The sequence below is a fragment of the Leptidea sinapis genome, chromosome 24 (genome assembly GCF_905404315.1).
Source record: "Leptidea sinapis chromosome 24, ilLepSina1.1, whole genome shotgun sequence".
Taxonomy (NCBI): domain Eukaryota; kingdom Metazoa; phylum Arthropoda; class Insecta; order Lepidoptera; family Pieridae; genus Leptidea; species Leptidea sinapis.
In genome coordinates this window covers 7,274,372-7,301,440 of record NC_066288.1, presented here as the reverse complement: position 1 = coordinate 7,301,440, position 27,069 = coordinate 7,274,372, and the positions used below count along the sequence as shown (strand labels likewise).

At 33.9% G+C, this 27,069-nt stretch overlaps 2 protein-coding genes across 3 annotated transcripts in view; both read left to right on the top strand.

The window, feature by feature from the left end:
• The window catches only part of LOC126971772 (ATP-binding cassette sub-family G member 4), a 164,398-nt gene that overhangs the window by 103,229 nt on the left and 34,100 nt on the right, over nt 1-27,069 (top strand). Inside the window, exons 9-12 of one of the 2 annotated variants that reach the window (XR_007730987.1) lie at nt 760-860; nt 1,901-2,056; nt 3,221-3,429; nt 5,488-8,093. Coding sequence is in view for 1 of the 2 variants with exons in the window: in XM_050818169.1 (XP_050674126.1) it covers nt 760-860; nt 1,901-2,056; nt 3,221-3,429; nt 5,488-5,629 (608 nt within the window). In the remaining variant the exon portion in view is untranslated. Of the gene's footprint in view, nt 1-759; nt 861-1,900; nt 2,057-3,220; nt 3,430-5,487; nt 10,260-27,069 lie in introns of those variants that run through there. The other variant, XM_050818169.1, reaches the window with a different exon arrangement.
• The window catches only part of LOC126971768 (dnaJ homolog subfamily C member 10-like), a 43,020-nt gene continuing 38,301 nt past the window's right edge, over nt 22,351-27,069 (top strand). The window contains exons 1-4 of the mRNA XM_050818166.1: nt 22,351-22,585; nt 22,660-22,791; nt 22,875-23,037; nt 24,719-24,932. Coding sequence (XP_050674123.1) covers nt 22,790-22,791; nt 22,875-23,037; nt 24,719-24,932 — 379 coding nt within the window. The 5' untranslated portion in view covers nt 22,351-22,585; nt 22,660-22,789. The remainder of the gene's footprint in view (nt 22,586-22,659; nt 22,792-22,874; nt 23,038-24,718; nt 24,933-27,069) is intronic.

Genomic DNA, 27,069 nt, shown 5'->3' with positions numbered 1-27,069 from the left:
AGAACACTTAAAAGCCGAAACAAATATTAAAAAATTCATAAGCTCTTTGAAAAAGTTACTTTTGGAAAAATGTTACTATTCTATTAAGGAAGGAAAAATATATTTGAATGTCTGCCCCTCTGTCGTTCATTGCTATGCCTATAACGAGGTGCACGTGATAATTATTTAGTACTACAATTTTGTTCAGTAACTAAGTCGCGTGTAACGCAATTTAATTAAATAAATAAATAAATAGGTTCCAATTGCCATTCCCTTGCAACCTTTTCGCAGTGATTGGATTCCGATATTAGAAACGAAGGCAAAATAAAGCTTAGCAAACGAAATAGAAATATAAAAAAAAATATAATTATATAGCTTGTTACATGTCGAATGCGAATCAAATAAATTGGGAATTTTTTGGTGACTTTTATTCGCCATATGTGGACACGGCCTTATTTGTGTTAATGAATTATTAATGACAAAAACCACAATCACATCCGGAAGATTATTGAATAACCTACGATACCCTACACCATGTATAGACGAGATAAACTTTTTCAAGGTTTTATTTTTCCACTCTTTGACGGAACCCTGAAAAGGGCTGCAATATAGGGCTGATATCTTTTGTGTTCATCACCGAATTTTAATTGATAATATTATTTTAACACAGTTTTGAAGATGATATAATTTTGAGAGATAGACATGTGTCTTAGATGCGCCTCTGTTTTTTGATAAGGTTATATTAATGATTACTAATAAATTCTATTGTATTTGTTTCAGTTCCCAGTGAGATGCCAATATTAAAAAAGGAAAATTTTAACAATTGGTACAATTTGAAGACCTACTACAGTGCTTATTTGATTACAACAATACCAATTCAAGTAAGTTTAATCAACACATTGTTTATTAAACCGTTTTAGATAAATTCGGTGGGTTATCAATGGGTTATCGCGTACCTAACCCAAAGCACGTGTTCACCTACTGATATGAATGTCAAGTTTGGGCTGGGTCAGACGTGGATCTGAGCTTCAGCCCAAGGTCCCATAGATATATAGGACCTGTAGTGCCCACTGACTTTGGCCAATATTCATAAAAAAAAACAACTTTCTTACTGTTTGTTTGTCTATATAATATTAAATAAATAAAAATGTCTTACTGTCTTCTTTTTACCTATACCGAAATAGGTTTAATAAGAGTGAATTTTATTGTATTGTTTTTTAAATCGAGATCAATATTGCAATCCTGCAAATTATAAAATATTGTAGTAATTATTGGTTGCAGCATTTTGCTGTTAAAAAAGAGTAAGGCGTTATATTTCTACTTCTGTAGCAAATTCAGCCTGAACGATGTCGGAGCCAGCAAATAGCAGATATTGATTGACTTCAAAACCTCAATTCTACTTCACTCCTCTTCGGTGAACCATACACACAATCTCCCTCTCTTTCGCAACAGTTGGGTACATCAGGAATTTCCTTTCATAGCATCGGTTACGTTACGATGTACCTACTCTCAAATAATGGATATATTTTTTTAAATAAGGGATGAGATGATCAGGACGTTCAGCTAATGGTATTTGATAAGCCCTACCCATTACAATGCAGGGCCGCTCAGGATTCTTGAAAAACCCAAAAATTCTGAGCGGCACTACAATTGCGCTCGTCACCTTGAGACAAGATTAAGTCTCTAATCTAATGTAATCTTGTAAACAAAGGAGATTACGTTACTACTGACGTTACTACGTTCTAAGCAACTGTTCGCTTTCAAACTTAGCCGGATTATACTTCGTGGCCAATCACGATACTGTAATTACAACTATTTCAAACTTATGTCAAATGACTGCACGTTTCATACTAAACTAAATTTCAATATTTACTAAGGTAGTCCCGCTTCTTATATTTACATCCTCTTTGATGATTTGCAGATATGGTTCAGCCTTGTGTATTCGGCGCCGTCGTACATACTGACAGGACAGCCGATGGAGTGGTCACGCTTCGGGATGTTCGTTCTGGCGCTCGCTAATGTTACGTTACTGGCGGACGCCATTGGCAGCGTCATTGGCTCATGTCTCAACCCTATTGTGAGTATCTATATATAGAGCGCTTTCGCACTACGTCCGATAGGTATCCGTGAAAACACGGCTCGGACTAGTCGTAGAACTATTTCTATGGTAGTTAACGCACTAGCTCCGGCTTCCGTCATCCGATTTCTTTCCGTCAACCGTAGAAATAGTTCTACGACTACTTCGGACCGTGTTTTCACGGATTCCGGTCGGACTTTGATCGGACGTAGTGCGAAAGCGCTCTTATATTATTAATACGAATTCCTGTTTGTTTCTTAGTTTGTCACTAGGGCTAGATGATAATTGGTAAGCCTACCCTAGTTAGTTTTCTGTGAATATATAAAAACTTTTTACTAATAAATATAAGTACATAGAGCTTCTTGAAATATAAAACTTTTTTTACACCCTCATAAAAGTATTTTATTATAAGGCTTACTACTATTCTTCCCGCCCTCGTAGATTTTCATGCTTGATCGTCGTGAAATATGCAAATATAATTATTATATAGAGTAAATTATATCTTAATAGTTTAGGACGTGATGTCACTAATTGTGCATATTTATCTATTTTTATTATAAGGTATATTCAGTTTATTCAGTTAACGCAGTTAATAGTGTCTATGAGCTGAATATTTTAAGATGCTTGACTTAATGCCTGATAAATATTAAGTTATACTTTTTGAGACAAGTTAAGTTAAAAGTTTTAAGTCACAAGTCACAAGTTTTAAGTCACAAGTAAATTGTCACTACACGAAAATATACCATTATTGCTATTAACTGCCATATTAAATCTTTGTCTGTTACCTTCATGTTACATGTTATTAAATTAAATTAAAAATAATTAAAAACAATTATTTCCTACAGTTTTCAGAGTTTAGAGTTAGATAAAGCGACTTTTATTATTTAAGCGATTAATAATTTTAGGCTACTATTTTCATAATTATTTAATTATTTCCAATATTTTTAGTTTGTTGTATTTCTCTAGTCTATTGCTGTTAGACAAAGGATAAAAACAGGCCAGGTATAATACTTTAGTGTGCGTGACAAGCCACGTCTTAAACTCGTAATTTGTATGTTAACTCTAAACTCACGTCTTTTCGACGTGTTAACAGCTGTCATAGACTATCTAGACGTATAAAATATGATAAGGTTGGAAATATATTACCTACTCGTAAATTTTCAGAATGGAACCTTCATGGGCGCTATAACGACGTGCGTCATGCTGGTATTCGCCGGTTACTTGGTGCTGGCGGCACATATGCATGCCGTCATGAAGTTCGTATCGTACGGCTCCTTCCTCAAGTACGCCTTCGAAAGTGTAGTACTGTCTATCTACTCATACGATCGCCAGCCGCTCAACTGTCCTGACTCCCGTGTCTACTGCCATCTGCGGTAAGCAATGATATTATAGTATTAAAAGAGTAATTACTTTTAAAAATGATTGCCGGTAAGTAGCAAGGTGACAACCATCGACACACATCCCACGTCATTAGACAAATACATCTCATATAAATCTAGTAGCCAATCGCCACTGTTTACGACTGTTTTTTTTTTTCGAGAGGAGGATAATACATTTATGTATTGAAGACCCCGAAACGGGGCCCATATGTCGGACTCGGGTGACCCCCTACGGGCTGAAAACCTCCTCTATGCTGTCAGCCCTGAAGGCTTTTACAGCGACATAGGAAGTGGGCCGTGGAGGCCACAAAGAATACGCAACAAAGGTCGCGGAAATTTCTTCACTATCCCCTTGTCTTCTGACACAGGCCTCCTCCGAATCCTTCCATATCTGTCTATCCAGAGCAGTTCTTCTCCAGGTGATTCCTGCTATCTTTTTTAAATCATCTTCCTATCTGATTATTTGTCTTCCTTTAGTTATTTAATTAGTAGATAGTCAATATGAATTTAAAGCTATCCATCGTCAGTGTCCATAAAATATCACAAAATATATACACTTAAAATTAACCATGGACAATGGGGCTGGTGGTGTTCTGGTATTTTTGGGACTCGACGAGCACACTTCCAGACAATCTAAGAAAGTTCTTTGAGCTCCATCTTGATATTTTTAAGTCTTGGTTAGTCGGATTTATGTATGCAGAGATTAACTACTACACGGCCACATTAAATCTGGACCTCGCTCGAACTTGAAGCCTCCTCCCGTTCCCCTTTCCCCCTCTCGCGCTCATACTATTGCGTCAGTACGGTTTGCAATTTCATTACCATTAGGTACATGTCGGGATATTTTCGTGTTATATTTTTTTTAAGTTTTCATTGTTACGTTTTGACTTTTTTTGTTAATACTTCTGTTGTTCTGTGTCGCAATAATAGTACTGCCAGGAAAATAAATACGTTTTTACTTAACCCAGAATATTCTCTCATTGATTTTTCATCATTATAATAATAATAATCAGTATCACAAGACAACATCTTTACATCAATCTATAATACTGAAAAAATCGTTGTTTATTTATTAATAATAATATCCTAGTGATGCTTGTTTTGCACACCGTAAATAAAGCGATGTGACGTCATCGACGTCAGATCCAGAGAAAATGTAATCGGACAGTGTAATGTAGAATTATCCGTAGCTATTGTTATTATTATGACGGGTACTCACGATATAAAGGGTGTTTTTTTAGAGGTATAGAACTTTAAGTTGGCATTACTGTTCAAGATGGCGACCGCATTAACAGCTATCAAGTGATTTATTCTCAGTTTGGTTTGGCAATTCATCATGAATAGACTCACGCCTGAACAACGCTTGCAAATAGTGCAATTTTATTTCGAAAATAATGGTTCTGTGCGGAATACGTATCGCGCACTATGTCCATTTTATCGTCGACAAAATCGTCCGTCAATTTTGCGGAAGAATCTTGTTTTGCGTGCTTACAAAATCAAACTCGTGCAAGAATTGAAGCCAAACGTCACAAACGCTTGACCATTTGGAAGACAATATTCGCCGTGTTATTGCCGCTATACGGCCACAAATGTAGGAAAACATCATCGAAAATTGGACATCCAGATTGGACTACATCCGAGCCAGCCGTGGCGGTCATATGCCAGAAATCATATTTAAAATGTAATGCCACAAGATTATCTTTCGGATAAATAAAATTCATGTCAATCGAATAAACCATCGTTGTTTTATTGCAATTTAAAGTTCTATACCTCTAAAAAAAACACCCTTTATATTTTATTGATTTGATGCCGATATTTCGATCCAATTGCATGAATCGTGGTCACGGCGGCACTGCGGAAGCGGCGAAAAACATTTGACAGTGACACATTGACACTTGACACTAATAGTACATCAATCTGTCCACTTGGCGCCTAGTTCGTTTTTTTTCTTTGATTTCATCATTCATGACACACACTACTGACGACGTCGTATCCGTAGCTAGCTGGTTAGCACATATTATTTGCTTAAGCATAAATTGTTCTGTGTTACAGGCATCCAAGGGAAATCTTGAAGGAGTTGAGCATATCACCCGGCAGCTATTGGAAAGATATCATGATAATGGTGATCGAGATTGTGGTGCTAAGAATTATCGCCTACTGGACCTTACGACGGATGCTTAAAAAGTCTGTTTAAAATATAAGTCTTATTTGTAAGAGCTATTCGTAATGATTTTATAATAATTAAAATTTCTGAAATTTTGTTTTCTATGCCCAAGAGAATTTCGTTGTTGAGCATTGAGCAGCTGTAGTGTTAGATCATCTCAGCAGACAAATGACATTCGATTTTAAATATCAGAGTCACGGGCGCAGTGAAATATAACGACTTTCAGCTGGTCTTCTGCTCGTTCTGTCGTTTACTTCCATAGGTTCCTTACAACACGACAGCAGTGAAAACTTCAGCAAGACTAAACTGTTTTTTTGTTCTGTAGGTTATGATTAATAATATAAATATATCAATAGAATCATCATTGTATATAAGCTAGGTAGGTACTCTGGGAAATTCTGTTCTGAATGAAGGAGCTCCCTTAATCGACTCGAGCCTACCTTTTTCTGATCGAACGTATAGAATTTAAAAACAAACTAAAGCTTAAGTTTTAGTTTTTTACTTAGTTCAAACTAAACTTCCGCTTCGGTGTCTCAATCTCATTTAGGCCTATCGCAGACGATAGACTATCCGTGACGCACTTTTTAGTCTATGATAATAAAATCTATAGAATTATAAGCAGTAACGCATACGGTGGTGATTCTCGTAAGCTGATGAATTGATTTCCAAAAAAAACAAAGGTCTAAAAGAACGAGTTTTTTCCAAGCTTTCATTTATAATGTAAATATAAATCCATTTTATGAAAACATGGAACATACCATAATAACCGATCTCTTATCAGTAAAAACAGTTTTTTTAGTTCAGGGAATTCGATAATAAAAATTATTTTTATTACCACATCAAAGTCAGATCAGGTATGAAAGAAGATTTATATTTTTAAATTATTGTATTTATTTTATGAAAACGTTACCAATATTTTACATACACTTTTTAAAGCATGGTTCAAATGATTAGCAGATCGTTAAATGTTACTAAATTACTTTCTTACTAGTAACAGACATTTTATAAAATTTATTTGGATATAGTTTTAGAATGCTTAATAGGAAACAGTCCCTTTAACAATCTCTATTTATTCTTCTTTTTTTGTATCTCTAGTACGAAATAATACACCGCAATCTCTGTACTTGCATAGCGTGTAAGTTCCTACAGTTCTGACGACAAAATGACCGGAAATGCGCGGTAGGCCTTAATATCTCAAAATGATAATATAGTGTTTAGCGCGCCTACGGAGTTTTCACTTCAAAAATTGATACTAAAATATAATAATTCACTATTATTGAATAAACACATATCCATAATTATATTTTGCCGCAGGACGGTTTTGTTGGTTCAAAACCAATATCCTTCAAAGAAAGCAGAAACAGATTTATCGTAAAGAATTACAACAACCACATCATTACAAAAAAAAACATTTTAATATTTTATAGATTCACAAGTTTATAATGGTGGTTAAGTTAGGTTAAGTCGGATCTATTATAAAAATATAATAAGTATTTAAATTATATACCTGTTCAATATTGGTATCAATACTTTAGGTATATTGGTTATAGTTATTTATGTAACTGTTGTGTAATAAGGTGCATTAAAACACAAATGTGGGTTTATGACACGAGGCGAAGCCAACATAAAAGCCAAAATGAAAACTCTCATGTGATAATAGTATCACATGTGTGTTTTTATACCTAATTATCAACAGTTACATACAAGACTTTATCTACACCCATAATATGAAACCTCTATAAATGATTTTGAAACAGTTAGCTTACTGCTAACATTTAAAAAACCAGTCGTAGTAATCATCCAAACGAGTGTTGTAATGTTGTATTGAATTTCATTACAACACTCGTTTGGATGATGTAATGGTTATTAGGACATTGGGTGTTTTAATGTTGGCAATAAGCTAACTGTTTTAGAATCTTTAATTGAGCATTTAAAGCATGGGTAGTAGATAAAGAATCAAAATAAATTTAAAATAGTGGAGATTATGATGATTGAAACATTTAAGGAAAAATATGGGAATAGTACAAAAGTATGTGCAAGCTTAGTTATATATATATAGTTACCTAAAGCACAAGATAATATAAAATATTCCAGTTGTTTTTATTGTTTTGTATGATAATAATAAGTTTAAGGCAGTACATAATAATAGGACTTACGCTCTTTACTAAATAACTAATTACAATTTTATTTAGTAATTTATCTACACCCATGCTTTAAATCCTCTATTAAACATTCTGAAACAGTTAGCTTATTGCCAACATTAAAACACCCAATGTTCTAATAACCATTACATTACCCAAAAGAGTGTTGTAATGTTGTACTGAATTTCATAACAACACTCCTATGTTTTTTTTATCCCTTCATGCGCAAAGAGTTTCAACATACAGCCACATTCTTATTGCTCGATGCATGGTATCTGTATGAATTTCAAAAAAAAACATTTTCGTTTACGCGCGCTCCACACTCCCAGAACGTCACGCGCCGTAAAAAAAAAGTAGGTTATTCGAATCCCCGCCATTTTTCTTCGATATTTTTATTGTTTTGTTTAGAAAAAATGAGCGATTCATTTTAAACGCTGCAAAAGAACATTATATTCGAGTGAATTTTAATTTTTGCTCTATACAAAATGTAAATTACTACTAAAATAAATAATTGTTTCATTAATACTTATTTTATTAGTACATAATCAGTAACGAAGGATATTAGGTTACTACTAGGACTGGTGTTTTAATGTTAGCAGTAAGCTAACTGTTCCAGAATCTTTTAGAGGATTCATATTATGGGTGTAGATAAAGTCTTGTATGCAACTGTTGATAATTAGGTATTAAAACACTCATGTGATACTATTATCACACTCGGCTTCGCCTCGTGAGATAAATACACATTTGTGTTTTAATACCCCTTATTACACAACAGTTGCATAAATAATTGTAATCAGTAATTTAATAAAGAGGTTAAAGAGCGTTTTTTCGAATTATTTCATTGTTTGAGATTGTTTGTATTGGAATTCCATTTTTATAAAATTGTAAATAGAAACGACAATGTGTTTGGAATGGTCATAAATAAAGGAAGACTTACATAATAATTTCACGTGAAAAATATGTGTTGATTTTTACATTTTATTAATTTGTTTGTGTTCACTATGTCCGATTTCTTGCATTAATTCAATAATAGTGCCACCCTTGCCGGTTACATATTTGATTAAAATTTTATAAATATAAAATTAGAAATTAGTTAAAATTAATAATTTTATTTATGTCTTCTATACGTCCTTTGAAAATATTGTCATATTTCAAGCTTAGATTACCTATAGCTAAGCTAGGGGCGGAGTAAGAAAAAATACCAGTCTATAATTTTTTTGCATTGCATTTAGTATATATAATATTATATTTTATGAGTAGGGTTTCTGACTAATTTATTATATAAGGGGACCAAATATTGTATTAGTTTGGTAATTTTTTCGATTACTTATAGTTTTGTATGATAGTACCTATAAGGTTACCAATTTAGAAAATGTTAGCAATTAATGTATGAAAGTTACGATTCTTCGAGCATAATGTTCTTTTTATCTCTATATAACTTACCAATGTATGATAGCAATAAAAATATACTATTACACTTTATTTCCATCCTTAATATAATATATCACAATACATACATAATATACCACGGACTAGTAAAAAAATAAGGACCAAGCGCCATGATATTAGCAAGTGAAGCACCTTTATGCTAGTGTGTGTGCGGTTACGGAGTATACCAGATACACAATTTTTTCTCCCTTAAATAATCATATATCCACAAATACTTTATATTATATAGACAGCATTTTTAAAATATTTCATTGCGACGCAAACTGATCTGTCACAGACGATGGCAAATCTCATAATAGCGGCCGATCGGCTTGTATTAGTGTAAGTGGCGCTATGTATTTACACGTTTACTGGCTTGTTTTGGTGCTTCACTGTTATGTAAGGTGACACGGAGTCCTTCTCATTTTACTCGTCCGTGACATATACAGGGATTTAAGTTTATGTCTGAAATTAATTTATTCAGACTTTTCACTATATACTACTTAAAATTTCAATAGATATAGACACTATGTAGATTGAGTGGAGAGAGTTTTATGGTAAACAAAATTAATATACACAAAATTGTAAACGGTAATTGCTCTACTTGGTATTGGTAGGTATTGTATTTTGTTTATAGTTAGGTATGTAAGTGTATTGGCATTACTGCGATATATTTTTGAAGATGGTAAATAAATTATGTACATTAAGAAAAAGGTGGAATCTAAGCGAGATTTTCGTCTGCATAGAAAAATTATTGGATTGTTTAGAAATATTGCTTTCAACATCTCATAGATAACAATGGAGGAAGGTATGGCAACTTTCATACACCAAATTGTTGAAATAATTATTAAGTATCTGTGCAATGCTTTCGTCTATGATTTAAGTGTACTAGGTAATAATAATAGACATCGGCCTTGTGATTTGTAGTATACTATCTATAACAGATCTGTGATCTTATTATTTTTATATAACTATATTTACATTTAATTCAGCTATAAGTAATTTTATATATTCATTTAATTATAAATGGTGCAGCATAAGGAGTAGTATAGCCTACCTACTGTTTACACAAATATTAAATTTTTTGCATAGTTGTGAAGTTTTATTTTAATATGGACTACATTGGGATGATTTGAAGAAACATTTTGCATATTATTCTTGTTTTATTCTGCGGTATATCTTTATAGCATGTTTATTTGTTACCGTTAGACTTGACTCAAAAAGCAGAGTCTGAGAAAACGGGCCTTTAAACCTTTACCTAATTCATTTATAAGCTGATGTAAGGATTATTACTTAATGATGATGAAATGAGAAACAATAAATTCGTATTTCAAAATGTATGGACTGTCAGGATCAAGGGTGTTGAAAAAAAAAATAAGGAATATGAGAATTGACATCCTATTTCCTGAACTATTTTCCACAACGTGCTGTCGTCTAAAAACTTATTTAAAAGGTTTCCTAAAGAATTGCACTTATATCGACATCAAATAAAAAAAAATTACATCCAAATTCACGAATTGAAATCCCTTACAAAACCAAATTTGTGCACCTTCTAACCTTATCTTCTTACGAAACAGCATAAGGTCCATATATTATCATAAATGATTTTCTCGGCTTCTCTTCGGTACATTAGTTAGTTTTTTAATTTCTTCATGAGATTCTCAATTCGACAGACAAAAAAACAAATGAAAAATAGGAGGAATTTTTTTACAAAAACAGTTTTTGAAATTGAAATGTAGTTAACATGTCATCAAAACTAACCAGATATAAATATTACGATTTCATACATAATTAGTAATTAAAATTTTATGCGACAAAACGTTTTCCACCTAATATTTATCGAAATAAGGGAATACTAATGTCATTAGAGTAATAGTGTTCTGTGGGATAGGTCCGAGTGTGGTCCGACAAGCTGAGAAAATCAGGTTACTGAGAACTCAGATTGGACTGGAGCCGCTGGAGTAAAAACATTGAAGAGTTGAGAGGCGATTGCTGAAACGTTCCAGAATGTACATCATTGTTTAGTAAATATAAGTGTTCTTATTGTATGTAAGAATATGGTTACGAGATATTTTAGACTATTTATATTGTATAAAATGTTGTTTTACTATGTCCATTATATAGCCACCATGTTTAGGTCCATAAAAGGGATATACTCAAGATCTCCCGATAAAAATTCATATATTCAAGATCTCCCGCCTTTTTTTCTGGTTAGTTCTGGTTGCCTGTTCTATCACAACCGGGCGCTACTATCGTGGCCGCATTTTGTTAGTATGAAGTTGACGTTCTTCTCGTTACAACAAAAATATTTTTTGGGGTTATATGAAACGTGCGGTGGATTAATATAGGTTTGAGATAGTTAATAATACCCAACTACCTACAATAATAAAGATTGTATGAAACGTGTAGTGCAAAGAGAATTTAAACACAACGTGTGTAGTCATTGATAGATTGACAGATGACGGCTATTATCTTGTAAAAACTGTTCTCTTTTAAATTTTGCCAGACTATTCTTCGTCGCCAATGGGCCATACTGTAATTACTAGAGTCTGGCTAATGAAAGCTGAACCCAACCATTTATAGGAATGGCAATAATATAAATAAAATATCATTTTGACAATGTCAATCAACCTGTTGTATCTTGCTGTCACATCAGAGTTTGTTTACAATTAATTTCTTCAATATTTCTAAGCGAACATGGGTAATAAAGATATACAATTACACGTCAAAGAAGGAGATAGTAAATGCAATTATCGCAAGCGAAAAAGAGATAACTCTAATTTGCTAATTGCTTCGTATTTGTATAGAGCAAAAACAGTTAATTCATAGATATGATTTTTTACCGTACACCGTGATTTATGCCTAAATTACGATTAAAGGCATAAAAGGCATTTATTTTCTCAAAATTGATTCTTTTAGAATTCTTTTTGATGTCATTTCTTATACTACTAGATACTACTACCGCTTCGGAAACAAATGGCGCTCTGAGAGAGAAGAAGCGGCGCAAGAAACTCTCCCAGCATTCTTTTTTTTGCGCTCTTTTCAATAAAAATATACAATATTGTACAGTCATTTCTATCGCTATAAAATAATCACAATCTAGTCCCGGGCTGTCCGATCATTTAGATATTCAGCAGTGGAGTAATAGGATTTACGACATAGCCATTTTTTTGTAAAACATTTAAATTTATTTATAGATAATGCCTGAACAGTGGCTGGGACTTTATTGTAGAAGTGTATACATTTACCCTTAAAGCTATTATGTATCTTATGAAGCCAATTAGAATTAGTTACAAGCAATCCCTAATTTCTAGTGTTATAATAATTAAAATCACTATTAAGAGCAAAAAGGTGACGATTTTTGTGAACATATATTACATTTTCATAAATGTACTGACAATGAACAGTCATAATATTTATTTCTTTAAATTTTTCTTTGAGAGACTGTCTATAACCAAGCTGATATATAGCACGAACAGCTCTCTTTTGCAGTGCAAACACTATATCAATGTCAGCAGCATGACCCCATAGTAATATACCGTACGTCATGATGCTGTGAAAATAACTTAAGTACACTAATCTAGCGGTCGCAACATTCGTGTACTCTCTAATCTTTCTAACTGCATATGCCGCAGAGCTGAGTCTATCTGCTAGATGGGTAATATGTGGACCCCACTGAAGCTTTTTATCTAACGTGATACCCAAGAAGACCGTAGTGTCCACAAGTTCCAATCTCTGGTCATTTATAAGTACGTTGGTTTGTACCTCCGCTGTGTTTGGTGTAATGAACCGTAAACACTTTGTTTTTTTACTGTTTAAGACCACAAGACAGACACGTCTCAAACCAACGCACTATCTTTGAGAGTGCATTGCTTACCTCGTCATCAATATCCGCACGTCGCTTCACTTTAAAAATAAGTGAAGTATCATCAGCAAACAATACAATCTCATGGCTATCATCTACCACAAACGGTAGATCGTTAATATATATAAGAAACAAGAAAGGACCGAGAATAGAACCCTGTGGAACACCTATTCCCACAGGTTTACCCGAAGACCGTTTGCCATTTACATCGACTATCTGAACTCTTTCGCTTAAATATGATTTTAACAGATTTAGTGCTCTATTTTTCACTCCATAATGTTTTAGTTTTAGGAGTAAAGTTTCATGGTGGACGCAGTCAAATGCTTTTGACAAATCACAAAAAATGCCCAATGCATCCTATGACTCTTCCCAGGCGTCAAAGATGTGCTCAATGAGTCTAGTACCCGCATTAATTGTTGATAAGCCCCTAGTGAAACCAAACTGATTTTTGTTCATTAATTTACAAAAATGCATTTGTAGCTGTTGAAGCAAAAGTTTTTCAAAAATTTTACTACAAAACAGGCAGCACTGAAATAGGTCTGAAATTTGCTAATTTGACCCTGCTGGGTCAAAAGAACTGCCCGATTTAAACAAAGGTATAACGTTTCTGTATTTCATGAGGTCAGGGAACACACCCTCATCTATGCATTCACTAAATATTATTGCTAATTCAGGTGCTATAATGTCGAGTATGTATTTTACAATATTAGTCGAATGGCCCCATAGGTCTTTTGTATTTTTAGGTTAATTAATTTGAAGATTTTTATTATATCGCTACCTGTAACATACTTAAATTTCAAATCAGTGGAAGATACTGGTATGTGTAATTTAAGCATATTATATGCTGCTTTTGGCGAAGAGTTACAATCGGGATTTCGGAGAAGTATTTATCAAATTCATTTGCAATTTCTATTTCCGAATTTATAACGCGATTATTAATATTTAAACAGATAGAGGTGTTACGGCAATTCGATCTACCAGTTTCATTGTTAATTACACTCCAAGTCGCTTTAACTTTATTATTACTGTTTTTAATTTTATCTGCAATGAAACGTGTTTTCGCTTCATGACAAACTACCTTAAAGAGCTTGGAGTATTTTTTTACATATATTATAAATTCTTCACTATTATTGTAATGTTTCTCATAATAAAGGTCATATAAGCGTTTACGACTTTTGTGGATTGACGACCCATTGTTGCCCAATCATTAAAACAATGTTTGTTGTTTACTGTCACCGTTACTGGAGTAAAAATCCTGTCAAATTCCTCACAGAAGGAATTGAAGACTAAGTTATAGTGAAAATTAGCAGTTTCACCACAGTGTAAAAATGGTATGGTATTTACCAAATTATTTCTAAACCTCTCAAGACGGCTACCCGTAACTGGTATAATCGTCACCTTTTTCGGTCTGACATTGTCCAGTCTTGTATTTACTTTTATAAGTTGCCCACTATGGTCGGACTGAAGATTATTAATTATGAGTTTACTAGTAATAGTAACATCTGTAAAAATATTATCTAAACAGGTTGCTGTTGTAGAAGTGATTCTAGTAGGTTCCCAAAATACATTGAACAAATTAAAACTTTGAAATAAATTTTTAAGGCTAGTACAATTGGCCGAAGGTTCAAGCAAGTTTATATTAAAATCTCCACACACTATAATTGACTTGCTGGTTTTGCTAAATTTTGATACTACCTCCTCCATTCTATGTTGGAATTGTTCATATGATGCAGTGGGGGGGCGGTATACACTTACAATAATAAATTGCTCTAGTTCTATACAAGCTATCTCAATTAGTTGTTCTATAGAGAGATTAACAATATCTCTTCTATTCTTACATTTTAATCTATTATTAATAATAATTAGGGAACCTCCATGTATTGCCCTACTTCTACAAAACGAACTGACTACTTTATGTTCTCTAAAACTAAACTGGAGCTGATGACTCTTACGCCAATGTTCTGTAATACATATATCTATATTACAGCAGCTCAAAAACAGTTCAATTTCTAATTCCTTACTTGAGATACCTTGCATATTCTGGTGAACAATATTTATGAGCTTTATATTATGATTATCTATAGCAGTAACATTTATATTTGGTGAATGTTGCCTATTTTGTATATTGCAAGAGTTGTCCTCCCTTGTCAAATAACTTGATTCATTCATGAGTTCATGTAGTAAAAGCTATAAAGTAGTAAAACTGCATTGAAATTAGGTAGATAATGTGTCATTGATTTTATAAAAAAATAATTTAATATTGATCATAATTTATAGCCACATTGATGATATTAATTATTTATATATAAAATAATAAAAAAACATACAGACACCAAAACAAAACCGAAAGGTATCTACAGTAAGGGTACCATTTTTACAATTTGACTAACAACTGTTCCCAAAAAGTTTTAAGATTAAAATTATTATTTTTTGTATCTTATATTATTTATGAATGTCTTTTTGTTGAGGGTTACAATAAGGTAATGGGAGAAGAATAAAATTATCCATTGATTCTTCTGCAGTTAGCAAGGGATATACTGAAAAAACTCCTATGTAAACAAATAGCACTCACTGCAATGATATTATATACAATAAAGACGTAGATATGGCACTAGCGCGCGCAAAATGTTGCAGACAAATTCAGACAATTGTCGTAATTTCATTTAGTCGGCTAATAGCAGCGAGCTAAGCGGAACGTTTTCGTGGCGTGACAATAATAATCTGAAATGCCAACCTGTGTGTTAAGAAAATGTAAAAACTATGTTTGCAAGATATATAAGAGTGAAGGTATTTTATACCATACGAAATTATATAAAAGAACGCCGTATTTGTATTTTATCACAATTTCATTTCTTATTTACGAATAAATCTCGAATTATTAACGTGGTGGTTCGAGCAAGATAGAGAATATGATCTCAACTGCAGCGCGACAAGGACAAATAGTATGTGTCATAGATTAATCAACCAGAGGCAGAATAAATAGCGTTCGTAACCGCTTGATTGCGGACCTTGAGTTTTCTTGTTAGTTAGTGAGCGTCTTTCTTAAATAATATTATGATGGTTATAATAAGTTCTGGCTTTCAAAGTCTTATAATAAATATGGTATAGAATGAGATTAGTAATAGCAGGCTAATAATAGTATGTAACGTACCAGGAGGTCTACTCGCAAAATCGACAACGACACATTTGGAACGATACGATAATACTCCGAATATACCGCAAGTACCCTGTCTGCTGCGGGATGATCGAGGTAGTATATTTTAGGACAATTTAGGAAATCATGTAAAAAAGGCTTTGTTGCAGTGAATGTAAATACGAAATTTAATATTTTTTAATAAACAAGTGCGTATAGCTGAACTATCAAACTGCAAAAACAAGTTTTAGGGTAGGTAGCGGACGTAGACCGTAAGTGCTATCTGCTTGCGTAGGAGTTTTTTCAGTAACACTGCCTTTTCGGTATATCCCTTGCTAACTGCAGAAGAATCAATGGATCATTTTCTGTTTCTCCCATTATCTTATTGTAATAAACTCTCAACAAAAATACATTCACGAATAATATAATATACAAGAATTAATAATTGTAAACATAAAAATTTTTGGGAGCCGTTGTTAGTAAAATTGTAAGAATGGAACCCTTACTGTTAATACATTTCGGTTTTGTTATGATATGTCTGTATGTTTTTTATTATTTTATGTACTAATAATTTATTATTATTATTTATTTATTTGTATAAAGAAACTTACAGCTATTTATATTACATAAAGGTATGATAATCTATAAATATTACACTAGCCAAAATAGTTCCTAACGATGCTTATTACATAGTGAAGTTTTACGACTTCTTCAAAATAATTACAAAAAAAATACAAAAGTTTAAAGAGCCAGTAAATTCACTTATTACATCGAAATATGTCTATGTGGTTATAACAGTCATTGTGTGTTCTGCAAGCTCTGATAAGAAATCTATTCTTACAATAATTAGTCCTAAAGAATGGCACTAAAAATATTTGATCCGTGGATCGATGACCTATTATTGGACATTTGAAGCAAATACGACTAAGTAGGAGTGGAGAGTCAACAAAGTTGTTAATTATTTTGTACAAGAACGTCTGATCTCTGTGTTCACGCCTTAATTCTAAAGTATGTAACTCCGGCACTGAGTCACCAAATTTGTACCTTAAAAGTTAAAAATTTTTGTTGGATTTTTTCAATCTTATTAATATAGGTAGAATATGAGGGGTTCCATGCCAAAGAAGCATACTCCAATTGGCTTCTAACTAAGGAGTTGTATAACATAATGTACGTATTTATATGTTTAAAGTCACTAGATTGTTGGAAAACAAAACCCAGCATTTTGTAAGCCTTAGCTGTAATATTTTCAATATGAGTGGCTAAGTTTAGTTCACTGTCAAGTAGTACTCCTAGGGGTCTGACCTTGGTCACTCTATCAATTGTTTTGTTATTTAACCTATAATAATAACGGATCGGTTGTCTCTTTCGAGAATATGTAATGGCATGACATTTACCTATATTTAACTTTAGATTGTTTGCAGAGCAATATTCATAAAATGTGTTTAACTCCTCTTGAAAACGCCGGCAATGTTCAACAGAATTAACAAAGGAAAATATTTTTGTGTCATCTGCGTACAGTAAAATTTTGGAATGAAGAAAACATTTTGTCACATCATTAATAAAAACGTTGAAAAGAAGCGGACCAAGATGAGAGCCCTGAGGCACACCACATGTAACTGGTACAAAACTAGACGTATAGCCTTTTACTGCTACGGCTTGGGACCTATCGCGTAAATATGAGGATAGCCATCTCAGGAGGTCACCATGTATACCGATGTTATTAAGCTTACTTATTAATAGATTATGTGAAATTTTGTCAAATGCTTTTGAGAAATCGGTATACACAGCGTCCACCTGATATCCCTTCTCCATTGCGTCTAATGTCAATTCTAGAAACTCACACAGATTTGATTCGGTGGACCTATCACTAATGAATCCATGCTGATTCATTATTATGAACGGTCTAATTGCTGGTAATAATGAATCATATACTATCATTAATATGACTATATATTATAATCAATTTTTTTTTTAAATCTATAACACCTAATTTACCTAATTTAAATGTAGTTTTACTATTTTATAACTTTTATTACATGAACTCATGAATTAATCGTATTTTAGGCATAAGATCATATCTACGGTACGGTAAAAAACCATATCTGGTGAATGATTCTGTGTTTTTGCCATGCAAATACGAAGCAATTAGCAAATTAGACTTATCTCTTTTTCACTTGATAATTGCTTTTACTATCCTTCTTTGACGTGTAATCGTAATGTAGTGTGCTATTGCAATGTTAAATTATTCATGTATGCGTTTGTGTATCATTTATAAACACCGAATGTTGTCTAGGTAACCTATCTATACTTTTAAATATCATTGACTCACTGTCTACATCCGCTACCTACCCTAAAACTTGTTTTAGTAGTTTAAGTAGTGGTAGGTATATAGATATATACGCACTTGTTTATTAAAAATTTTTACATTCACTGCAACAATGACTTTTTTACATACTTTCCTAAAATATTCTATCTCGATCATCCCGCAACAGACAGCATCAATATTTTGTCATTTCTGTACGTTAATCTATGATCGGCTTGGCAGCGATCGGCGTTGTCATGGCAACATATTTATTTTGTTAGAGAAATAATGAAATCAAATAAAATGTTATAATTCATGATTTCTTAACTGTGGTATGTAGTTCTATTATTTTTTTTTACTTTCGTAATTAGTGCATCATCCCATACCACAAGGCGGTATTTTAATGTTGTACCTATATCAAATTGTAAGCAATTCTGTCAACAATAAACACGTGTGTACCGTTTTCGTATCGAGAGAGTGACTACGACCAAAGGAACCAATTGACTCAATTGATTAATTGGATTGATTTTCGGCGCGCTAGTGACATATCTACCTCTTTTAATACTATAATATCATTGCCGTACTAAATGAATGTGATACTTGGTTTAAGATTAGTAAGTAACCCCCAGAAGACTCAAGTATGCGCGTTTACCACAAAAAAAACCCATTTGTCGTATCACCGCTCTTCGAGAACACTTCCCTTAAAGCCTCGCCTAGTATCGGAATACTGGGTCTCGAAATCTCGAGCAATTGCCAATTCCGTGGCCATCTGGAGGGCAAAGCCAAACTGGCTTCAAAGAAACTGGGCGTCATAAATAGAGCACGGCAATACTTCAAGCCGGCCCACATTCTAGCGCTCTACAAAGCGCAGGTCCGGCCTCACATGGAGTATTGCTGTCATCTCTGGTCTGGCGCACCCCAGTATCAGCTCGATCCATTTGAACGTACGATCCATTGCAACGCAGAGCAGCTCGAATTGTCGGGGACCCAGTACTCTGTGAACGGCTGGATCACTTGGCGTTGCGTAGAGACGTCGCGTCGCTTCATTGTGTGTCTTCTTCCGCATTTATCACGGGGAGTGTTCCGAAGAGCTGTTCAACCTGATTCCTGCCGCCGAATTTCACCTTCGCACGACACGCCACAAGTCACGATATCATCCCCACCATCTGGATGTGTGGTGGTCCTCCACAGTGCGGTTTTCAAGGAGCTTTCTTGCTCGTACCACGAAGCTGTGGAATGAGCTTCCTTGTGCGGTGTTTCCGGGACGATACGACATGGGTACCTTCAAGAAAAGCGCGTACACATTCCTTAAAGGCCGGCAATGCTCTTGTGATTCCTCTGGTGTTGCAGGAGAGTGTGGGTGGCGGTGATCACTTAACACCAGGTGACCCGTACGCTCGTTTGTCCTAATGTTCATTTGTGTTCATTAGTTTAGTTCACTACAAAGTATTAAATATTATATTGTATTTCAGATAATCTTGATATATAAAAAAAAAGATAATTAAAATACTCACCTATATGTGCGTAAACTCCATTGAAGCAATAGGGTTGTCAGGTTATTTTTCGAATCAAATCAAATAAAAAAGGAGTTTTGGAACGAAGTTCCTTATGGGGTGTTGCAGAGCGTAAAAAAGTAAAAAGTGTAAGATTTTAACGTATAGTGTATGCATGATAGCTTTACAGTATATAATGGAATATTATAGTCTACATGATGACAATGTTATGTAATGTTTTTAAGCAACATTTTTTGAATATTCTTTTTGGAATGTTTTTTTTTTAATATCTGTTGAAATATTTAATTTGAAATATTCACGGGAACATATTGTGTTTTTAAACAGTTGAAGTTTCACTACTACCACAGTCTTAAGAAACTCTTCCCTGCAGTCATCCCACGAACATGTCTAGACGGGACAAATATTGTTTTCGTGAGTGTCAATAACGAATATGACATCTATTTTGAGATCCGAGGTGGCGAATGTGACTTTTACAATAAAATCAAATTGGGTATCAGTTTCGAGATTTTAAAGGAGCATCGATATTCTCGGGATTGGAATTACAAATATGTCACCCATTTCAAGTTCCAAGATGGCGGATGTGACATTTTCAATAAAATCAATATGGGTATCATATTTGAGATTTTCGGGAGTGTCGGTGAACATACTATTTTATTTCAGTGTTCATTTCTTTTAAGTCCAGCATTATCGGCTTGAACTCCCTCGAGAATCATGAAAACAACACCCATGATAAAAAATGTTGATAATTTCATGTAGCTCCAACTTGGATTTATATTTTGACAGCAAAATCAGTTTCAACATCCTCAAAAACTATGAAAACGACACCCATGATGAAAAAGTTGTAAATTTCATGCGGCTGCCATCTTGGATTAACATTTTGACAGCACTGTCTATTTCGGCACAATCAATTTGAGAACACTCAAAAACCATGAAAATGACACCAATGTAGCAATTGTAAATTTCATGCGGCTGCCATCTTGGATTTACATTCTGACACCACTGTATATTTCAGCACCCTCGAAAACCATGAAAACGACACGCGTGACTAAAAACTTGATAATTTTTTGCAGCCCCCATCTTGAATTTTCATTTTGGCAGCATTAGCTGGTATTGGTTTCAACACTCGCGAAAACCATGACAAAACATATGTAAGTATTTTTGTCCAAAATAAATAAATATAAAAAAAAATCATCCTAAAAAACCATTAAACCACGCTCATAAAAAAATGATAATAAATATTGTAGGCGCCATCATAGTGTAAATTGTGAATTATTTTCATGAATTTATTATAATCAATGTCAAATCATATAATTCGAAACGAAAATCCGAAAAAAATTAATTATAAGAATAGTATAACAATAAATCATTCTTATATTACTTACCACTTTATAGTTTAAAAAACGAAAACTGGAGATTTGATGGAGCCAAGTTCAAATAGCCGTATACCACGCAATACGCTGGCATTTTTAAAAAGATCATGGAAACACAAATAAAATTTGAAAAACAAAATTTTATGAACGACGCCTCGTTATAAAATTCTGTTTGCTTTATTCATCTCTCAGGTAGTGGCTTCATCTACAGGATCTACTTTACAGTTGATACCTTTATTACCTGCTCAACCCCAATATTTGCATACTAGGAAATTGACTTGATATGTCGCTCAGTTGGTTAGAGCACCGGCACGGAACGCCGAAGGTCATGGGTTCGAACCCCACATCATACATAAAATTTTGTTTTTCAAATTTTATTTGTGTATTAATCCTAGAAGTGAGGGTTATCACTTTAAAAACATAACATATTGTTTAGATTTACAAGAGTGACATCTCAATTTCCTAATATGCAAATATTGGGGTTGAGCAGGTTATCAACTGTAAAGTAGATCCTGTAGATGAAGCCACAACTTGAGAGATGAACAAAGCAAACAGAATTTTATAACGAGGCGGTACTCGAACGGTTAGCTCAGTTGGTTAGAGCACCGGCACGGAACGCCGGAGGTAGTGGGTTCGAATCCCGCATCGTTCATAAGATATTGTTTTTCAAATTTTATTTGTGTATTAGGAAGTGAGGGTTATCACTTTAAAAACATAACATATTGTTTATCGTGGAAACAAATAACAACGTGATACTCGACTCGTATTGACCGCGAAAACTGCTTAGGGGCCTCGTCGATGCGCATGTTTGTGTGAGTGTGTCATTTCGAACGTTTGTAGGGAATTTTCGTACTGGTACATATGTCTACTGTGGTAATACCATATAAAGTTGATTTGAATTTGCCGCCTTTTGTTAGGTTCAGCTTTCGTTAGTCAGACTATACTTCAAACTTATGTCAAATCACTCCACGTTTCATATTAAACTAAATTTCAGTTTTGACTTTGGCAGTCCTGCCTCTTACTGCGAAGTATTTACATCCTCCCTGGTGTTCAGTGGGTTCTCGTGAGAGTAAAAATATTCTGTGAGCGGGTTCGCACTTCGCCGTTCGAGTTCGAGGACTCGCCGTTCGGATAAAAAAGTTGTTAAAAATTAAAAAAATTATACTTTGTGAACTAATGATACATATTAGATAATACTGTATTAAATATTTGATTATTACAGAACAAATTGCAGTGAGATTTCCGTAAAACTTAATAAAATTCTATAAATTATTATAATAATATTATTACTCTATTCGACTTTACAGTTTCATGCTTAGAGTGCATACAAGTTACAGGATGGAAGTTGAAGAACATTGTAAATAAATTATAAATTAAAAAAACAGCAGGTTGAAAATTGCTTTTCAGAATCAAGGCTCGTAAGATTAATTTCCAAAAATGTGTGTATTCATATTTCAGTATTTGCTTCTAATGTGTTAATATTTCCTGGTTTTAATAATTAATTCAATCTGTTTCATATTAGGTATAAGTTAATTATCATTATAAGCCTACTTTTGATTGGCTTTGGATGTTCTAGTGAGCTAACATTTTATGAGATATTGGGGGTATCCAAACAGGCTTCAACTCAAGAGATAAGACAAGCATACAAAAAGTTAGCTATCAAACTGCATCCTGATAAAAACTCTGTAAGTAATTATGTTTTACTTTCAGCTTTTCAGATAAGCTAAGTCTTATTTAAAGCAATAGTGACATTAATCATTACAGCCTGAGCTTTATAGCAAACAGTGAGTTGTTAAATACACAGGTATATATACCAACAATTCAACCTGCTCAGTGATAATATTGTGATATTAATAATTTTAAGTGATAATAATCTAGAAATTGTATGTATGTTTATTGTTTGGTTGTTGGTTACAACAACTGTTTTACACTTCACATTTCTAGCTTACTTACATACATACAATATGATATTTGTGGGTTCAAAGTGATTGTAAGAGAATTCAATACATTTAAAATTAAATAATATGTATATAAATTGAAAGTTTGCCTGACACAATTGTAATTGAGTGCAATGTGGTTGGTATAATTTGTGTGGGAGTATGTTAGTGTGTAGGTTTATGTAATTGTCTCTATGTCACATTAATACCTATTCCATACATCATATTATGTTACAGAGTGTTCATATGGATAAATTTTAGTTGAACAACTACTATTATTGCAAAACAAAATTAGTTATTATTATTAGACTGTAACTATCTACTCTGCTCCCTAAACCATTCACCATCACAGCATCAGACAGATGAGAGGAAAAGGGAATCATCAACTATTAATATAATATTGAATTTTCCCCAAATTTGCAAGTGTTTAATTTATCTCATTGTAATCAGATAATTAATATCATAAAGGAAAATAAATCTTAATTACTTCCCTCATATTATCAGAAGATCAATTGGCATTTCTTTTGTTATACGTAAATTGTCATATAATATTTAAACAATCATAAATGACTACAATATTGTTGGTAAGGTAACATTAAACCATGAGCTCAGATCAGCTTCCATAATCTCTTTCAATTCATTGTTATTACTATGTTATTATTATACCTGTGTGGGCGGTCTTCCACATGGTTCGTTCTTCAAATAAAAGTTGCCATCATGAAAGTGTTTAAACCAAAATCCCCAGTCAACTCTCCAAATGCAACATTGATATTGCGAGCTGTTTGTTCCGCATCATATACAAAAATCACTCCAATTTTCAAAGTATTCATCTTCCTTGTCTAAGCTCAAAAAAAAACAACTGAAAGTGGATAATCGAATATTGCACATTTTTTAAAAGAAGAACTACATAGGTATCATGTGAAAAAAAGTTTCACTCAAAAATCTCAAACCATGAAGTCCCTATACCACTTAGAACTACCCAATACAATAAAATGGCAATTTCATACTTTAACCCCAATTATATTGTGTATGTATGCACATAGATACACATCCATGTTGCAATTTTTGAAAAAAACATTGATCTGTCGTCATTTTTACCGATAAGGACCGATGACAATACATAAATTTGATAAAAATATTCCATTTTTCAATTTGCAAAATAAGATTTTTGTTCATTTATATAATTTTCATCTATGTATGTATGTAAGTCAAGAATCTATGTTAATTTTAATTTTCTGTAAAGTAACGCCTACTTCAATAAATTTTCTATCACAATATTATTAATTATTATTACTCTCACTAATTATAGTGATATATATTAATATAGTATAAGTATAGTATTAAACTTTCTACTGTGTAAAATTAAATGTAAGATATGAGGGACTTATCTAGGACTTCCTAAGTTCATAATAAATTTTCTTATTTTTAGAATAAAACTGAGCAGGATGCCTTTTTAAAAATTACCGAGGCCTATGAAACTCTCAAAGATCCAGAAAAACGGCATAAATATAACCTGTACGGATCTCACCAAGCGTACACCAGGAAGTATGACTACCACTCACAGTCTGAGTACAATAATTTGTTTATGAAGGGTCTCTACTATGACGATCCATATGTAGTCACAATTACTGCAAATAGTTTTGGTATGTTAACCTTTTTAGATATCATCACTCTTGTTTACTGTCTCAGGCTTGACATCATAGCTATGGCATGGCTAGAGCTATAAAAGTATAATTTTTATAGCTCTTTGTTCTAGTTCAATTAGAGTGAAGTGCAGACAAAGATGCTGTTATGACAAATATTGAAAAAAAAAATCATAAATTTATAGAACTACTGTGGATGAAGTTGTTGAAAATATAAATCTATATAAGCTAAAGGGCCCAGTTGCCCTGGCAATTGAAATCCTACTAATATTATAAATGTGAATGTTTGTATGTCTGGATGTATGTATGAACTTCTTTAACGCAAAATCTACTGAATAGATTTTGATGAAACTTTACAATAATATAGCTTACACACCAGAATAACAAATAGGCTATAATTTATAAAACTATAGTGTGAATAAAGTGAATTATACAAAATATAAAAGAAGTGTGATTGTTACTAATGAATACAACTAGCGCCGTCTCTTATCAACTAGCAAGGAAAAGATCAATACAATTTATATGGCAAATCAATGTTTGCCGGGTCAGCTAGTCATGAATAAGAGCAATACTGTGATGTTTAGGATGAGTTAGGTATATAGGTATAGGTATTCACGGGCTACTTTCCGCAACTCGACGACTGCTGTGCGCCTATTTTGCGTCATAGGTTTGGGTTGCTAATCTTGCCATCCCAACTCCTCAAGGAAGTTACTCAAACCTCTGATGTCACCCATGACCTCGGGGAGAGTCCTCGGTGACCCCAGGTGTTTGGCCCGGTATGTGGCCACACCGCAGCACTCCAGGATGAGGTGTGTGGCCGTTTCTTCTGTCTCCATGCAAGCCCTGCACAGGGGACTGTCAGTGACACCTATATTAAACAGATGTTTGTTAAAGGGGCCGTGACGCGTTATTACATGAGTTATCTTACGTAATCTTGATCGTGTGAGTTTCACCAGCTTCCGAGAGAGCCTCTGATCTATGCATGGTAGAGCCTCTTTTGCTTGTCTGCATCCACTCATCTCCGTCCAGTATTTATTATGTAGCTCCTTGGTGTGCTGCCTTATGACTGATGTGGGCCAACCAGAGGGGAGAGGAACTATTGGTTCCGGTCCAATGGCTATCATCTCTGAGCCCCTCCTTGCTAATTCGTCAGCGGCATCATTACCTCTGGAGCCACTGTGACCCTTGATCCACTGCAGAGTTACGCGACTGTTGTTATCACATACTTCCGTCAGGGAACAGTAACAGTTGTATATAAGCTTTGTGGTGATAATATTGCTTTGTAGGGCTTGTAGTACTGATTTGCTGTCCGTAAGGATCCGGATGGAGTAATCCTTTACCTTACGTGTCAGAGTCGCCGTAGCCGCTTCGATGATGCCCATGCATTCCGCTTGGAAAACAGAATTATGAGCACCAAGTGTTGCAGCTATGTTTATGTTTAGATCTTCAGAAAACACTCCGTAACCCGTTCCAGACCTTGTTTTCGAGCCGTCAGTGAAGATCCAGAGCTCTTTTCCATTACGACACTCTTTCGGTTCTTCATGCAGTTGTATTTTATATTTCTTGTCAAAAATAAATTGCTTTGGAGACCTGTCACTTACTGCCAGCAGCAGTGGTTCCTTTATAATCACCTCATTTAGGACCTCTGAAGAAGCAGATTTATTGGTCTTCCAAAGATTTTGTGTTTTTAACCATCCCGCAGCGGAGGCTGCCTCTTGTTTTATGAATAGGTGTAGCGCTGGAAGATTCAGCATGGCTTCTAAAGCTGCAGTAGGTGTAGTTTGCATACATCCTGTAATGGCCATACAGGCTAGTCTTTGGAAACGTTGTAGTTTGTTACATGTGGTTTTAAGTTTAGTGCGTGGCCACCAGACTATTGCGCCGTAACATAACATGGGACGTATTACCGTTGTGTAAAGCCATAGTACGATATATGGGGCGAGACCCCATGACTTTGCTACCATTCTACGGCATTGCCAGAAAGATAAAGTAGCCGTTTTTATTTTCGCCTCTATATGGGCACTCCAATTCAGTTTACTGTCCAGTAATACTCCTAGATACTTTACCTCGTTTGTTAGTTGGAGTTCAGTATCAAACAGTTTTGGTAGTTTGTAGTTTCCCAGAACTCGTTTGTTAG